The sequence below is a fragment of the Prionailurus viverrinus genome, chromosome A3, assembly GCF_022837055.1.
Source record: "Prionailurus viverrinus isolate Anna chromosome A3, UM_Priviv_1.0, whole genome shotgun sequence".
Lineage (NCBI taxonomy): Eukaryota > Metazoa > Chordata > Mammalia > Carnivora > Felidae > Prionailurus > Prionailurus viverrinus.
Genome location: NC_062563.1, coordinates 88,167,018 through 88,184,568, shown reverse-complemented (window position 1 = coordinate 88,184,568; position 17,551 = coordinate 88,167,018). Strand labels below are relative to the sequence as shown.

At 47.4% G+C, this 17,551-nt stretch overlaps 1 protein-coding gene across 4 annotated transcripts in view; it reads left to right on the top strand.

Annotated features, from left to right (window-relative positions):
• The first annotated feature begins 2,679 nt into the window (after positions 1 to 2,679).
• CLEC4F (C-type lectin domain family 4 member F) overlaps positions 2,680 to 17,551 on the top strand; it is a 35,260-nt gene continuing 20,388 nt past the window's right edge. Inside the window, exons 1-7 of one of the 4 annotated variants that reach the window (XM_047854633.1) lie at positions 2,680 to 3,121; positions 3,966 to 4,082; positions 4,402 to 4,512; positions 6,918 to 8,036; positions 12,774 to 12,925; positions 13,804 to 13,922; positions 14,592 to 15,049. In XM_047854633.1, coding sequence (XP_047710589.1) covers positions 3,061 to 3,121; positions 3,966 to 4,082; positions 4,402 to 4,512; positions 6,918 to 8,036; positions 12,774 to 12,925; positions 13,804 to 13,922; positions 14,592 to 14,742 — 1,830 coding nt within the window. In that variant the 5' untranslated portion in view covers positions 2,680 to 3,060 and the 3' untranslated portion in view covers positions 14,743 to 15,049. Of the gene's footprint in view, positions 3,122 to 3,965; positions 4,083 to 4,401; positions 4,513 to 6,917; positions 8,037 to 12,773; positions 12,926 to 13,803; positions 13,970 to 14,591; positions 15,050 to 17,551 lie in introns of those variants that run through there. The other 3 variants (XM_047854635.1, XM_047854634.1, XR_007151268.1) reach the window with 3 other exon arrangements.

Sequence of the window (17,551 nt, the reverse complement as noted above, 5' to 3'; positions counted from 1 at the left end):
GTGTTCTTGAAGGAGAAATAAGAGCTGGATGCCTGGAGTGCCTGGGTGGCTCAGTCGGTTAAATGTCTGGCTTTGGCTCAGGTCATGGTCTTGCCCTCCTTGAGTTCGAGCCCTGCGTGGGGCTCTATGCTGACAGCTCAAAGTCTGGAGCTTGCTTCATATTCTGTGTGCATTTCTCTCTCTGCGCCTTCCCTGCTTATACTGTCTCTCTTTCATAAAATAAATAAACATTAAAAAAAAAGAGAGCCTGGGGTAGGGAGGGGAATGGGGACAGAGAAGTAGGGGCAGGATGGGGAGTCCTGCTGGTAACACCTGAGGCGACCACCTCTGCAGCACTATGCCCTGTCTTAGCCCAGACTCTGCCCCTTTCAGTTCTGCTTTTAAGGCTCCCTCAGCTTCTCAGGTCCCAGGAAGAATCAGCTTCTGAGTGGGCTTGGCCTGGGCCCTTCCTGTGTGTGGGGAGATGGAAATCAAGGCAGGCCCTTGCTTTTCTTTTGCCACCCCAGGGCCTCTTATGGGCCTCTGGGGAGGTACCTCAAGCAGCTACCCTTTTACAAAGGTGAAAGTGTTTGCTCAACACTCGTGGGGTCTCAGGCAGAGCTGTTGACTGCTCCAGAAATGGATGCCTTCATGTTCCTCCTGTGTCCTTTCCTCTCAGGTCAGCTTTCAATGGACAGGAGGTAACAGGCCAACAGGTGATGGCTCCACACTCGACACACACACACACACACACACACACACACACACACTGCCATGGCATCATGAACTGTATATATAGGCAACTGCCTCCTTCCTCACCCTGCATATCAGCTGTGCACTCAGCTGGCTGAGTTGACAGTAGCATCCATGACAGGAGCTCCTCTTAGATGGAGGCTGTTCTCCTGACCCTGCCTCGGGATGAGGCACTTGAAGGATGGCTTCTCCAACATTGCATTTGGGCTGCAGGCTTTTTAGCACTCAGAGGGTCTGTGGGAAGCTGACTCTGGGATTTGGGAACAGGATGTAGAAACTGAGCGTGAAAATAGGAAAAAGCAACAATAAAGATGGCACAAGCCATTTGCCAGGTAGAACCGACATCTTGTAAACGGGTTACTGGTGAGATAGAGGACAAATATGTAATTAGACTGTTATGAGTTAGAGAAAATGTGATCCATTTTGATAAGATTATAACCATCTGAAGTATTGGGGAACCAAGGAACAAGAATCCACCATTAACCTCAGAACTGACTTAGGGAAGGGTGTGATGACCAGCCAGTGGAAGTATTCATTCTGCTCAGCTGTTTACCCCCTTGTGGGGCTGGGGACTTTGGGCTCACTTGGCTCCACCAGGATGTCTCACTTCTCTGTGTTCTAAGTCCAGGCCCACAAGCAGCAGGGACTCCCTGAAGCAGGGAAGTTGCAGTGTCACTGCAAAGCTGCACATTGGCTTATCCATCAGTTTCTTAGTTTGTCCCAAACTCAATCGACTCAAGGGAGCATGGATCCAATCGGCCAGAGGGGCAAAATTGGATCAAGTTGGGTCCCATTTGCTGTTTTCTGATACCAACCGATTCTCTGACATCGAGCTGGTATTCTCACAGTGGCTTTTGGAGTTGGCACAGACTCCACAGGTGAAGGGCTAAGTCCCACAAGATTGCCCCCACTTCAGATTCCACCCGCAAGTGGAGTCTCTGGGCAACCCACACATCTGTGCAGCCGACTGCAAATCGGGGGACTCCGGTGACCCTCCCTAGCTTTGATAATTCACTAGAATGACTCGCAGAACTCAGGAAATCACTGTTTACTATTACAGTTTACAATAAAGGATACAAATGAAAAGCCAGATGAAGAGATATGGAGAGATACCTGGGCTAGGCTCAGAAGAGTCCAGAGCACAATAGCCTCTGTTCCTGTGGAGTTAGGATGTGACACCCTCTGGCTTGTGGATGTATTCACTAATGAGGAAAGTCCTTGAAAGTTCCTCAAATCTTTTGTAACCCAATCTCCAGGCCCCCTCTCCCACCTGGAAGTCCGGGTGGGGTTGGATAGGTGGGAGTTTGGTTTTTCTGGGATCAGTTCCTATCCTGAAACCATCTAGGGGCCCATCGTGAGTCACTTCATTAGCATAAGCTCAAGTATGCTCAAAAGGGGCTCTTTATGAAAAATAAAAAATGCTCCTATCACTTGGGAAATTCCAAGGAACTGGGACAAAGACCAAATACACTTTTTAAAAAATGTTTATTTTATTTATTTTTGAGAGAGAGAGAGAGAGCGCGGGGCAGGGACAGAGAGGAGGAGGGGCAGAGAAAGGGGAGGGGTAGAGAGAGGGGGACAGAGGATCTGAAGTTTTATTTTTTTTAAATTTTTTAAATGTTTATTTATTTTTGAGAGTGAGAGCACGGGGAGGGGCAGAGAGAGGGGAACAGAGGACCTGAAGCAGTCTCTGAGCTGACATCTCAGTGCAGGGCTCCGTCAGATACTGACCTGAGCCAAAGTCAGACACTTAACTGGCTGAGCCACCCAGTTGCCCCAACACCAAATATACTTTTTATTCTACTACAGACCCTTCCCTCCCCTGCCAGTTGTGAAGTCCTAAGTGGGCAAGAGTCACCTCAGCCCTACCTTTGGCCTGCAAATCCCTGCTGCACTTACCCAGATCCTCCTCCCCTTACCTGACTTCCTGTTACTTTCCAGGGTCTGGGCTAGGATTAAGAATCAGCCACCGGTAACAAGGATGTTTTTCTACGAAGCTGAGAAGGACCTGTACCCCCTCCGGAGGCCAGTGAAACAGTATTTGAGGCTCGCTTTGGGAGCTATGCTGGAAAGTGGTGGTTGGGGTGATGGGCTTGAGGGGAGGGCAGGGCAGTCTGGCGCCTGGGAGCTTGGAGGGGAAGGACACCACTGGGGTGATTCTGCAGAATCAGCAGTGGAGGGGGGCAGAGCTTCCAGGATGGTCAGGCCCTACTCAGGGCCATATAAGTCTGGGGTATCTCAGCTTCGCTTCCTATCCCTACTGGCCCACCGGACAGCCCCGTTGGAGTCCGCGGCAGGGAGGAGCATTGGAGGATAAAGGAAGACGATATGAATTGTGACAAGGTCCACTTTTTCACAGACAACCAGAGTGTCTCCCTGCAGCCCCGAGGTGAGAAAACTGAGGCATGAGCCTGTCCTCATTAGGAATTGGCTTGCTTGTCTCCCAGCCCCTCCCTGGCAGGCCAGAGCTTGGCTCCTTACTGTCTCAGCCTCCAGAATAAACAGGCAAGGGCTGAAGGTGGGTTAGGTGAGGATGGAGAGCCTGGCGCACACCCTAGTGTCTGTGTGAACCTCCCCAGACCCTTTTCCTTGGGGATGGCAACCTGTCAATAGAAAGAATAAATTGAATTCAGAGGGACCTGGTTTTGAGTCCCATCTCTGCATGTTGGGCTGGCCCCACAAGGCCTCAGGGGCTCCAGATTGGTGTCTCTCCGCCTTGGAATAGATTTCTCTGTACACTATTTATCCCTAACCACACCTCCACACTCCTAGGACATCCATGCAGGGCTTTATGACCCTGCAGAGGGAGGCTCCAGCACTGACCTGTGTCAGGTTATGGGTGAGGCAGTGGTCCCAAAGGGCTGTGAGTCCTGCTCTGGTCAGGGTTCAAGAGCAAGCCTAGCCCTGGGACTCAGAGGTCAGGCTCCTTCTCTGTCCCTCCCTGTCTCCCTCCTTTCTTCTTTCATGCACACTGCATGTTTGATGCCCTTCTCTGTGCTGGGTTCTGCCCTGTGCACCTCCTCTAGGTTTTGGGTTGTGGTCTTCTCTTGACCTTTGTGTTGCTACCACACCCCCAGTTAGCTCTGGTGAACGCTTCCAAGTGCTTTATTTCCCGCCTGCATGATAAGTGTGGCCAATGTTCTTATCCTCATCGGACAGTCCAAGAGACTGAGCGAATCCTGTCCAGCCCACACAACACATTCTCCTCCTGTACACTGGCTTCTCGCTTGTAGGGCTGGACTCTGCGGCAGGGGCTCCTGCAGCCCCCAGGAGGCCAAGGCTTGTTCAGACCACCCTGACGGTTATGGCTGTGACTGTTGCCTCCTTGCTGGTGGTTCTCTTTGTTATGGGTAAGCTCCTAAGTGACCTGACCCCCCACCAACTCTCTCCATCTTCCTGCATAGAAGTCCCACAGGGACCAAATGCATACCCTCTACTCCCAGAAGAATCAGTCTATCTTTGGCCCCAGGCCTGAACCAGATCTTTCCTGGGACTCATCCAAGGTCCCTGTCCAAGGGGAGCCTCCCAAGAGCCGAGGCCCATGGAGGAAAGTCTGAGAGGTCCTTAGTGCCATCTCCCTCCTTCTGGAACCCCGGGGGGTGGGGCAGCCTGTTCTCCCAGCCTTAGTGCAGAGAGCCTATGCTGACCCCTCGGGAATGGGTGTCTCAGTTCTACAGAAGCCAAGACTTCCTTTGGAGCCATATACCTCTTTCCAAGAGTTTTCCGCCATGATTGCCGGAGAGGACAACACAACCAGCCAGTTACCTGTGGAACCCTACAGTGAGTAGCCACAGGGCAGGGTGGGGTGGGGGAGCTGGGGCATTCAAATACCCAGACTCTAAGAGAAGCCTCTCCTCTGATGTCCCCAGACCCCTGAATGTGTTCCAGTCTTCTTACAGAAAGACATGATCTTTTTAAAAACCAGCTTTATTGAGGTGTAACTGACAGATAATAAATTACAATATTGAAAGTGTACAAGCAGATAAGTTTTGACTTACATGTATACCCGTGAAACCATCACCACAATCAAGATAATGAGCATATTCCTCCTCCCAAAGTTTACTTGTGCCCTTTGTCATCCTTCCCTCTCCCCTCCTCCCTTTATTCCCCAGGCAACCACTGATCTACTTGTGGTAATATAGATTAGTTAGCTTTTTCTAGAGTTTTATGTAAAATTGATCATATAGTATGTACTTTTTGGTCCTTTATCAGTCATGTAATTTGCAAATATTTTCTCTTGGTTTATGGCTTGTCTTTTCGTTCTCTTGACCAGATTTAAATTTTTTTTTTTTTTAATTTTTTTTTTTCAACGTTTATTTATTTTTGGGACACAGAGAGACAGAGCATGAACGGGGGAGGGGCAGAGAGAGAGGGAGACACAGAATCGGAAACAGGCTCCAGGCTCTGAGCCATCAGCCCAGAGCCTGACGCGGGGCTCGAACTCACGGACCGCAAGATCGTGACCTGGCTGAAGTCGGACGCCTAACCGACTGCGCCACCCAGGCGCCCCGACCAGATTTAAATTTTAATAAAGTCTAATTTATCAATTTCTTTTTCTTTTATGGATTGTACTTTTGGTTTCATATTGGAAACCTATCCTGAGGTCACAAAGACGTTTTCCTATGTTTCCTCCTGGAAATTTCACACTTTTTGGCTTTACATTTAGGCCTATGATCAATTTTGAGTTGAGTTTTATATAATGGTGTGAGGATGAAGTCAATTTTTATTTTGCGTGTGGATAGACAATTGTTGCCACACTGTTTGTTGAAAAGATTGTCATGAATTACTTTTGTGACTTTGTTGAAAATCAATTATCCATATATGTATGTGGGTCTACTCCTGGATTCTCTTTTTTTTTTTTTTTAATTTTTTTTTCAACGTTTATTTATTTTTGGGACAGAGAGAGACAGAGCATGAACAGGGGAGGGGCAGAGAGAGAGGGAGACACAGAATCAGAAACAGTCTCCAGGCTCTGAGCCATCAGCCCAGAGCCTGACGTGGGGCTCGAACTCACAGACCGCGAGATCGTGACCTGGCTGAAGTCGGACACTTAACCAACTGTGCCACCCAGGCGCCCCTGGATTCTCTATTCTGTTCCATTGATGTATTTGTCTATCTTTACAAGGCACTTTCAAAGGCCACCTGGCCCCACCTGGCCTTGCCTCAGCACAGTGTCTGAGGCCTCATACACTTACCTAGATAGGGCATGAGGCATAGGGCAGGGATCTTCCAGAAAGGGTCCCTTCCTACTTGGGTTCTTCACTCTATTCCTGAGAGAAGGCTGGAATCAAGAGTCTTAGACCATGAAAGTCTGAGATAAGGTCTTAGCTTGTGAGGTGAGCAATGGGTGCTAGGAGGACCAGAGGCAGCTGCAGGTGGGTCTGGTGGGAAAGACCATGCAGATGAAAGGGGCTGTGAGTTCCCTGAATCACCCCAATGATCAGGGCTTTCACTCAGGTCTCCCATATCCTCAACTTCTGTTGGGACTCTTGCTTGATATTAACATTGGGTGTGCCAGCCTGTTAAGAAGGTTCTAGGGTCTAGTATCACCCGGAGGGTCTCCACCGTAGCCCTGTGGATTGAACAGGTACCTATTGAACCCAACAGGTACCTATGTTGTTCAGTTTCTGGAATTTGTGATCAGAAAACTATGTTTGTTGTCTACACAGTTTTTAAGAAGTAACAATGATGAATCAAGAGGCTTTGTGCTTGGTGTGCAAATATAGTGGAAGACTAAACATGGGCTTTACTCATACCTATTTTCTTTTTCATAATGACCCATCTGATAGTGAAATTTTAGTGGAGTTAAGCTTCAGCAGCTCTAAATGATATAATCAGTTACTTTCAAGTTCAATTACAATGGCAAAATAATCCACGCCTGACCAGCATGATTCTTCTTGATAGCTAGTTTACATAGGCAAGTATTTTAATCCTTCTGCCCCTCAGTTCATGGGGGGACAGCTAAATAGGCCTTTATTTATTTAAATTTTTGGCTCACAATCTCAGCATGCTCATTCCCAGGGTCTGGGTGGGTGCAGTGAGCAGGAGGCAGCTTAAGGAGCACTCAGCGCTGTGTCTTAGACATTTCCCTCAGAAATTTCAAGAACACTGTGGTTGGCCCATTTAATTAATGCTTCCCTATGCAATTGGCCTCTGTGGCTACCTTCTCCCTTTACTCCCTCCAGATTCCCAGCACTCTGGCAGGGTGGCAGAGTGGCAAGAGACTATCCAGATGTTTAAAAGCCACGTGGAGAATTCCAGCACCTGGAGCATGGAGATGCAGATGTTGACTTGTAGAGTGGACAATGTCAGTTCTCAGATCCAGGTGCTCGGTAGTCATCTGGAAAATGCCAGTGCTGACATCCAGGTGGTAAAAGGAGTTCTACAGGTTGCCAATACCTTGACTTTCCAGACCCAGATGTTAAGGAGTTCCATGGAAGGTGCCAGTGCTGAGATCCGGAAGCTAAAAGGAGATCTGGAAAAGGCAAACACTTTAAATTCCCAGACCTACAGTTTCTTAAAAAGCAGTTTAGAAAATGCCAGCATTGATCTCCACATGTTGAATGGAGGCTTAGAAAATGCCAACACTGAAATTCAGATATTGAAGGCAGGGTTGGAAATGGCAAATGCCCAGGCCCAGCTGGCAAACAGTAGCTTAAAGAATGCTAATGCTCAGATCCATGTTTTGAGAGGCCAATTGGATAGTGTCCATGATTTAAGGGCCCAAAATCAGGTTTTAAGAAGCAGTTTGGAAGGAGCCAATGCTGAGATCCAGAGGGTAAAGGGAAGCCTGCAAAATGCAAATGCTTTAAACTCCCAGACCCAGACTTTTCTGAAAGGCCATTTAGACAATGCCAGCTCTGAAATCCAGTTATTAAGAGATCATTTCAAAAGGGCAGGTGATGAGATTCACTTGTTAAAAAGAGATTTAGAGACTGTCACTGCCCAGACCCAAGAAGCAAGCCACCATCTGGAGCAGACAGATGTTCAGATCCAGTTATTAAAAACAGAGCTAGAAAATGCTAATGCTTTAGATTCCAAGATTCAGGTGTTAAATGGTTATTTGAAAAATGCCAGCAGAGAGATACAGACCCTAAAACAAGGAATGAAGTCTGCTTCAGCCTTAGATTCCAAGACCCAGATGTTAGAGAGCAATCTGCAGAAGGCCAGTGCTGAGATCCAGAGGTTAAAAGGGGATCTACAGGACACCAAAACGCTAACTACGAGAATCCAGGAGGAACAGAGTCGCCTGGAGACACTCCGTGTGGCCTTTGGTTCCCAGGAGCAGCTACAGAGGACACAAAGTAAGTGGGAGGTGAGGGCTTGGCCGGGACATATAGTCTTTTGGGTGGCTAGAGTCTTCTGTCCCTTCAGTCTTTTGCTTACTTCAGCACGTATCCCCCTAGGAAGGAGGCTGGGTGCTGGAGAAGGGCTGAATCCTAGGCAGTGGTAAAGGTGGCATAAGGCAGCTGATCCTGCTCTCAAGTTGTTTGTCATCTGGCCAGAGTGACAAAACAATACTTCAGAAACAAACGATGTATGGAAGACATGCAGAGAGGTGCAAGAGGTGTTAGGTAAGGGACAGCTCTAGGAACTGGGGTGGAGAGGAGCAAAGAGGAGGGAGAAGGGATCTTCTGAGGTTGATGTCCTCTGATATAGACAAGGGATCTTCTGAGGGTGGAGAAATTTTTTGGAGGACAAAGGATTAAAAGATGCTTTGCAGAGAAGATGGCCCTTGAACTGGGCCCTAAAGGACTCATAGGTGTTTGCCAAACAATTAGGGTAAGAGGGTGGCAGGTTCATAGTCATGAAGATGTGAAACCATGAGGTTCAGAAAACTTCAGGCAATTCTGTGACTGGACTGTAGCCAAGAGGGCAGTTGATGAGAGGTTAGTAGGCAGGGGCCAGGATGGTGGCTTTAAAACTGTTTGGAATGTAAGCACAGCCTGAAATTAATTTTATATTGTGACCCAGTATAATTATGTGTATCTCTCTCTCTCACTCTCTCTCTCACACACATATGCATACACACACACACACACACACACACACACACACACATTTCAAAAGCGGACATTTTAACACATGGATGCACTCTGATATTTTATAATCTATTATTTTTTTATTTGATGGGTGGGGGAGGGCAGAGGGATATATAGAGAGAATCCTAAGCAGGCTCCATGCTCAGTGTGGAGTCCAACATGGGGCTTGATCCCATGACCATGAGATCATGACCTGAGCTGAAATCAAGAGTTTAGGTGCTCAACCAACTGAGCCACCCAGGCACCCCTATAATCTTTTATAAAAACAAAAAACAAAAAACCCCAGAAAACCAAAAGACCCTGATGCCTCCCATGAATGGGTTGATGATTGCACTTTGAAAATCACTATGCTAGGGGCACCTGGGTGGCTCAGTCAGTTAAGCGTCCAACCTCGGCTCAGGTCATGATCTTAAGGTTCGTAAGTTCAAGCCCCAATTGGGCTCTGTGCTGACAGCTCAGAGCCTGCAGCCTTCTTAGGATTCTGTGTCTCCCTCTCTCTCTGCCTCTCTCCTGCTCGTGCTCTGTCTCTCTGTCTCTGTCTCTCTCTCTCAAAATGAATAACATTAAAAAAATCTTTAGGCAGACCTGGAGACATATCAGCTGGATGTGGAAGGCTTCTGAGTTTGGGTTGCATCTTCTAGGAAATGAGGGTCTATTGAAGGGCTTCAAAGAGGCTGACTAGATGGGCCTCCTGACTGAGAGGGAATAAAAGAAGGGAGAAGGGCAATGGGATTTGGACATGCTGAGCCTGAGATGCTTTGGGGATATTCAAGTGGCTGTCATCTGCATGCTGTGTGGAGTGTAGGTGACAGGCCCTGGATGCAGACACAGATGTGGAAGCTGTGGTTATGTTGGTTCTGGTTGTGGCAGTGGGTGTTGGTGGAGGCAGGAGGCATTGCATACAATAAAATGCTTTGTGGGAAAAAGGCTGAGGGCAGAAACAGAAAGTCAACCTTCAGGTGGCAAGAAGGAAAAGATGAGTTTTTGAAGGAGACTATTAGAAAGGCAGTCTTAGAGGAAGGAATAGAACCAGGAGATGTGCAGTTGGGGAAGTCAAGGAAGGAGGGAACTTCAAGAAGGAAGGAGCTAGTTCTAGCAAATGCCTGAGAGGTCATGTGAAATAACCAATAAGCACCCGCTGACACTGGGCAATTAAGAAGTCATTGGTAATGAAGTTCCAGTGGAGAGTTGTGTGTGGCCTAGAGGCCAGACCACCATCAGCAGGGTGTGAATGAGAGCTCAAGTGCACAAGCCATTCAAGGACCTCGGCTGAGGAGCAGAGGAGGCTGTGGGGGAGAGGGGGTGACATGGTGGAGGGAGGGATGAAAAAAACACGTAATCGATATTTACATTATAAAACCTCCATATTAATTATAGACAACATGGCAAATATTGAGAAAGAGAATGATGAGAAAACAACCACTTGTTTTTCCATGAAAAGTTCTATATTTTCTGTATGAGCCCACTGCTAACATTTTGGTGAACTTCCTTGAGGGGGTTTTTCTAGATTAAGAGGATAGGCTTGGTCTGAAGATGGGAGAAAGGAGCCAGCAAAGAGGGAGGAGGTTGGAGGAGGGAGAGACTGGGAATGACATACACGGCTGAGGGATTCACCTTGAAGCGTTGGGACAATAAATACTTGAACCTCTGAGGCTAGGAGGAAGAGGTGTGGCAGTAGGTTTGCAGATGTGGGAATAGGAAACTGAGGCAGCCAAGCTTTAGTGGTGCCTCTTCCTAGGTAGGGTAGGCAGTCACTTGCTAAGGATGGGAGAGGGGACAGTTTGAGCAGCTGCTAAAGAGAGCTGACAAATGAGGGGCTTGGCAGGCAGCATTGAGGATTCCTGGTCTGTCAGAGCCTGGAAGTCTGCCCTCCTTAATGTCCCTCCAATGCCCCCTGTTGTCCTATGTCTACCTACTGCTTTAGCATAGACCCGTGTTTCTCCACCTTGGGGCCACACTGGGATCACCTGAGGAGCTTTACAAATAGTGATGCCTGGGACCCACCTCCAGAACTCTGACTTTTTTTGGAGAGGTTGGGGATCTGGGATGCAGTGTGGGCATTAGAATTTTTTAAAAAGTTCCTTCGATGGTTCTAATGGGCAGTGAGGACTGAGAACCATTAGTTTAACTTTTTCTTAAAGGGCCAAATAGTAGATATTTTGGGCTTCTGGATGAACAGGCTCTATTGCAACATGTCTGCTGCTGTAGCAATAAAGCAGCCAAAGATGTATATAAAGAATGTGGCTGTGTTCCAATAAAACTTTATTTATAAAAAGAGGTTGCTTGCAGGTTGCAATTTGCCAATCCTGTTTAGACTACTGGTTCTCAGGTTTTGGAATACATCAGGATTACCTAGAGGGTTTGTTAAGACACCAACTGTTGGGATGCCTAGGTGGCACAGCCGGTTAAGCATCTGACTTCGGCTCAGGTCGTGATCTCACGGTTCATGGGTCTGAGCTCCAGCTCAGAGCCTGGAGCATGGTTTGGATTCTGTGTCTTCCTCTCTCTCTGCTCCTCCCCTGCTTGTGCTGTCTCTTTCTCTCTCAAAAATAAATAAATAAACATTAAAAAAAAAACCTACCACTGTTAAGAAACAATTTCAGAATCAGCCAGTCTGGGTGGGTATGAGAAATTTACATTTCTACCAATTCCCAGATGATGCTGATGCTGCTGGTCTGGGACCACACTTTGAAACCCCTGGTTTACACACTCACCATCATTACTGAAACATTTGCAACTATGTTCTAATTGGTATCTCTGGCCCGGTTAGGATTGGCTTCTTCCTATTTAGTCTCCACACTGTCACCAGGTTGACATTATTACAATGCAAATCTGAGCATACTACTATCCTTCTTAAAACACTTCAGGGCTTCCCTATGCTCACAGGGGAAAAAACCCCAAACTCCTTTATACGACATGTATGATATGGTGCTGGTGAACCTGTCCAAGTTTGTCTCCTGTCCCTTCTGCACTGACCATCCCAAGCACTTGAACAGATCAGGCCATGCCATGCTGTTTCACACCTCCATGCTTTTTGTGTCTACTTTTCCCCCTGCCTGGGATGCTCTCTTTGGCACTGACCAACTGGCAAACTCTTCCTCAGTCTTTTAAGACTTAGCTCAAGTGAATCTCACCTATGTACGGGTCCTTCCTGAGAGCATCACTTGCAGCCCAGGTGAAATAGACCAGACTGTCTTTTATGCTTCTATTCTAGCATGCACATGGTTTTCAATGAATGCATCTTCAACACCCTTTTTACATCTGTCTTGTTTACTAGACTGTATGTTCCTTGAGGGCACAAATCATGTCTTACTGGTCTTTGTATAACAGTCCCTGGTTCACAGAAGTTAAAAAACACTGAACCATGGGTGTTGAACAAAAGAATAAATGAATGAGTAAGTGAGTCTGTTGTGGCCCCATTTCAAATAGCTGTGGTACAGATGATGTTAGAAAGCAGAGCGTTATAGTGGGGAGGAATGAAAGAGCTGAGAATACAAGATGCTTGTGCTCATGGAATGAGCTACTAGAGCTTGACATTGGGAGGTCAGGTAGACCAGGTCCTGAGTATGGTCTGGGGTATGGGCAGCTGAAGTGGATGGAGATGAAGTCAAAGAAATGGCTGTCACCACGGGATGGCTGTAAAGTCTTCTAGGGAGATGGCAGGAACTGAGAGGCAGAGGACTGTCAGGTGATAGCAGTGAATGGGGAAAGAGGGTAGTGGAGCCAGAATGCAGGAGTCTGGAAAGAAAGTGTTGCCTAGGTAACAAAGCTATCTGAAGATCCTTGGAGAGATGGAGCCAGGTGTCCTGGGCTGCTTTCTGTTGTACTGGGTATCAGGCTGGGGGTGCAGCCTCCCAGGTCTTGCCCCAAGCACTGGGCATCAAGCGCTGTGTGGGCCTGTGACTCTTGGTGGCCAGTCCCTGGAGAGGTCAGGAAGGGCAGCTCTGGGGCATCCACATCCAGCCCCTGGTTCTCTCTCCTCCCCAACCTTTGCTCCAGATCAACTTCTTCAGCTGATCCTGCAAGGCTGGAATGCCTACAGCGGGAGCTTGTATTACTTTTCTCACGTCAAGAAGTCTTGGCATGAGGCTGAGCAGTTCTGTGTGTCCCAGGGAGCCCACCTGGCCTCAGTGACCTCTGAGGAGGAGCAGGTCAGAGCTGCAGGCTTGGGGTGGTGCTGACGGGCTTGGTGTGGGATGAGGGACCTTGGCGCTTTGGCCTTTCTCCTCTTGCAGTAGCCTGGGCTGTTTCCTGCATGTTTCCTCTGTCAGTCAGGGAGCAGATGTTTATTGGGTTGCAACGAGCGCCTTGTTCTGGAGGTGAAAACACTGACTGCAAACCTCGATGTTCTTGACGAATGAGGGAGACACCCAGAGGCCCACAGATGTCAACCATGAGGAAGGGCAAAGAGAGATGGCATGGGTGACTTCCCTTAAAGTGTTGGGAGCATATGTCCCTCCCCATTCCTCACTTCCCCAGCGTCTGCTCTAGTTGTCAGTCCCGAGTTTAACACCAGTTAATCCAATGGCTGTGGAAGGCCCATGAGCAGGAGACCCAGGCTTCCTGGGAAAGCCAGACACAGAAGTTTGAGGACCACCAAAGGCAATATGGACCTTGGGTGGCCCATCTGCCAAAGGTCCTTACCAGAATTTACTAGGGTTCTTGTCAAAGGACCATAATGAGTTTGGTCCATTTCAGCTTACAGAACTGCCCATCCTTTGTGGTTCTTCTGAGGCTGTTCTTGTATATCTGTCAAAGGCCATGCTATTTTTTATTGCATGGTTGGTCTTTGTCCCAGTGAAGGCACACTCATCACGTCAACATGGGAGAAGACGGATTTTCTCTGAGGGCACCTGGATCCTGCCCTCAACTCTGGACAAACCGTGGAAGGTGCAGGAAGGGGCTCAGCTCCTGCAGAGGAGTGGGCTTCATGTCCCAGGACCAGGGAGAGGACAGCCTAGACTCCTTTTCCATACGGCCGGGAAAATGAGCTCCTCACATAGGATTAAACACTGCCTTTTCTCTGCAGGAATTTCTGGTAAAGTTCACGAGTACCTCTTACCACTGGATTGGCCTCACTGACAGGGGCAAGGAGGGCCTCTGGCGCTGGGTGGACGGGACACCATTCAATGCTTTCCGGAGCAGAGTGTGAGTGCAGCACTATCTGGTGCTGTCCTAAGCAGAGTCTGGAGCAGGTCTGCTAGAAACTTTTGCATGTCCTTGTCTTGTGTGTGTATTCCTGCCCAGTAAGTGTTACTGTTGTGTATGATATATGTGTATGATGTGTATGTGTGATGTGTGTATAAAGAGTGGATGTATGGTTGTGTATGTGATGTATGTGTGATGTGTGGTATGTATGTATGTATGATACGTGTGTATGTATGATGTGTATGATGTGTGCGGGGTGTGCATAATTGTGGTCCTTGTGTGGACCCTTCCACAGAGGGGTATCAGAATAAGACAGGTCCTGGGGCTGGCAAGTGGCCTATGAGTGGGTCTTCCTGCCTTTTTATTGTTGTTGTTGTTCTTTGTTTGTTGCCTATCCTGTAACTTTTGAAGGCCCTGCCTTCACCAGAAGGTATCTGAATGTGAATTCTGGGGTGGGGCTTATAGCTTCAGACACCCTTCCTATCCCTTGACCCTCAGTAACTAAAGGCAACCTCAACAGAGCCACCCTTAGGGCACCCTTGGGCCCACCTCTGTCCCCATCCACGGCCACCAGGAGATTAGGGACCCATGTCACTTCAGCTCCTTATACCAAAGTCGGGGGAAGGGACACTTCCTTTGTCTGGCGGAATAAAGCCGTCTTGTTTCCAGGTTTTGGGGCACAAATCAGCCAGACAACTGGCGGCACCAGGATGGGCAGACAGAAGACTGTGTCCATATTGAGCAGAAGTGGAATGACATGCACTGTGACACCCCCTATCGCTGGGTCTGTAAGAAGCCCATCAACCAGCATGTGGCCTGAGACAGGCCAGATCTGAAAGGTGGCCGCCGCTGCCAGCTCTGGACCCACCCTACCCCCCCCCCCCTCCCTCGCCGACCTGATGCCTTGTGAACCTCTGAACCCAGCTTGTTCTCTGGGGCTTTCCATTTGGCCTTTTGTGTTTCCTGCTCTGTCCTTTCATGTAACCCTTCAAACATATTTACCCCACATGACCCAATGGGATCAAGGGCTCTTCAGGACCAGAGGCTTGTTGTGCCTCTGTATCCCCCTCAGCAACCGGCACAGGCCTGTCAGACAGCGGGTCCTCAATAAATACTCACTGAACGCACAAAAGCGTTGTGCTTGTCTCTGTGACGGTCACCACCCTTTGTTCTCCCTGGATTGGTCTCCTTCCTCAATGTCCCTTCTGTCATATCAAGCATAACAAGCATATCTTTGTTTAAGGGCTTTATAGCTATGAATGTTTAGTTAGTTCCTTGAAAAACAGCAGAAGTTTAACACTAACCACAGGGACATCTTACAGGGGTACGAATTCACAAGAAGTAATAGTCATTCCAGGTGTTCCTGCATTTCCTTTGTTGCAGATGGGGCTGGAGCTGGATTTTTCCAGGCCTTTAAAACACTCCAAAAACTTCTTTCTGTCCTGTGGCTGGCCTCATCTCATTTCCCGACTGTTCCTCTTGATGTCATATCTCTGGCTTTGGCCTCTTCTCGTGGCCCCACTCCCCTTCCAGGGACTGGGATCTCTGCCAGCTCAATTTAGAATGAGAATTTCTAGAACAGCTCTTTGCCTGGCCTTGTGGAGTCCCATCCTATGCATTCAGGCACAGGGAGCCCAATGTAGGTTTCTGTGGCTCTTCCTCTGTACAACTGTCTCTCCTTCATGCTCCTCCCCAAATCCTAGCACTCTCAGTCTCCCCCAACTCCCATCTTCCTCTCTCCATACTTAGTGCAACTGTCATTCCCTGTGCGGGAGGGACCCTCCTCCCTGCACTGGGGTCTGGCAGGAGCCTCCAGGAAGAATCCTAGGGGGCTGGTGGGTTCAGCCTGTCTGCTTCCCTAGCCAGGAACTTGGGTTGCAATTGTCCAATTTCTGAAAACAATTGTTCATCAATTGTTTCATGAGTTTTGTCCAGTTTCCCAGTTGCTGACAGCAAAAGGACTGCTCCAGCTACTCCATTAGGACCAGAAATGGAAATCTATTCTACCTGGTATGATATCTTTGGCTGAGTAGGACTTTAATCTGTTCGTATTCATATTTTCCTTTTGGCTTTTCTTTTGGCCTTTTCTTTTATGGCTTCTTAGCTTTTTATCGATCTTAGAAACTTCTCCTCTATCACAGGCTTGATATAACATTTTGCTGTATTTCTTTTATTTATTTAAAAATTTTTTTTTAACATTTATTTATTTTTGAGACAGAGAGAGACAGAGCATGAACAGGGGAGGGTCAGAGAGAGGGAGACACAGAATCTGAAACAGGCTCCAGGCTCTGAGCTGTCAGCACAGAGCCCGACGCAGGGCTCAAACTCACGGACCATGAGATCATGACCTGAGCTGAAGTCGGCCGCTTAACCTACTGAGCCACCCAGGCACCCCTTGCTGTATTTCTTTTAAACACCTTTATTGTTATTATTATTTTTAGACTTACCTATGTTGCACAATTTGATTTCCTGACAGTTTATTCGTTAGTAGTTTGTACTATAGCAATATAGATATATAGGGATGGGTTTATTGTTTTCTTTTTATGTGTTCCTATTCTTTGTTTTATGGTTTCCATAGCCTATGCAAAAAAGGTAGCAGCCAATATTAATATGTCCCACTTTTGCAGAATTTATAGAGCTTTTCTTTATGGCCTAGTAGTATCTGTTCACTTTTTATAAATATTCCACAGGTATATTCACTTTTTATAAATATTCCACAGGTATATTTATTAGATTAGGCTTGTGATTTTCATTGTTCAAATATTCAATATCCTTATTTATATGTTGTCCATACAACCTATCAATTTCTCTAGGAGGATTTATTTGTGTTAACTCTCCCATGTAGAACATCATATATGTTTATTATCTTGTCATGTTCTTATGTTTCTAATAGCTTTTGATTTATGTATTTTAGTATTACTTTAATGTCTAAAGATTCATGACCATTAAGTCTACTTGAAGACTTTTAGTTTTTATCAATATTCATGCAATCGAGGACTATTTATTGTGCCTCTACCGTGTACCAAGCACTCTTCTAGGTTTTCAGGATTCAAAAGTGAATGAAACATAAAATTCCACCCCACCCCCACTCTCGAAGCCAGCATTCTAGTAGGGAGGAGGGGTACTTAGGACATCCTGCCCCTTCTCATAGCTGCAGGAAGAATCCTCTGGAGCCTGAAACCTGGTGGTGACATTCTGGAGTAGCAAGCTAGCTTCGTTATCTATCTAACCAACCATGGTCTGTGGCCTAAAGCTAATGGGACAGGGACAGGTAAACATGCTCACATAAACATGCTCACACTCCAGGGTCAATTTTCATGCGCGAGCTGGCCCTTTCTTCCCTATCGAGAAGGTTCTGAAAGCTGAAATTTCCCCAAGAGAGTCAGAAAGGCAGAGGAATTAAGTTCTCTACAGACTGAGTGGAGCCATCTGGGGAGACAGAATGAAGTCCTCGGTTGTCCTGGAGGAAGTGGTCAGCTTGTCACCCTGGAGTGATAGCCTGCTCTACCCAGCCTCCACTGTATAGCTGCTACTCTCAGTGACCACGGATTATGTTGATGGTAGATATAGGCTGTAATAGACAGTTGCCACCACATGGGTGCCCACAGCTTTTTCTCCCAGAGCTATGA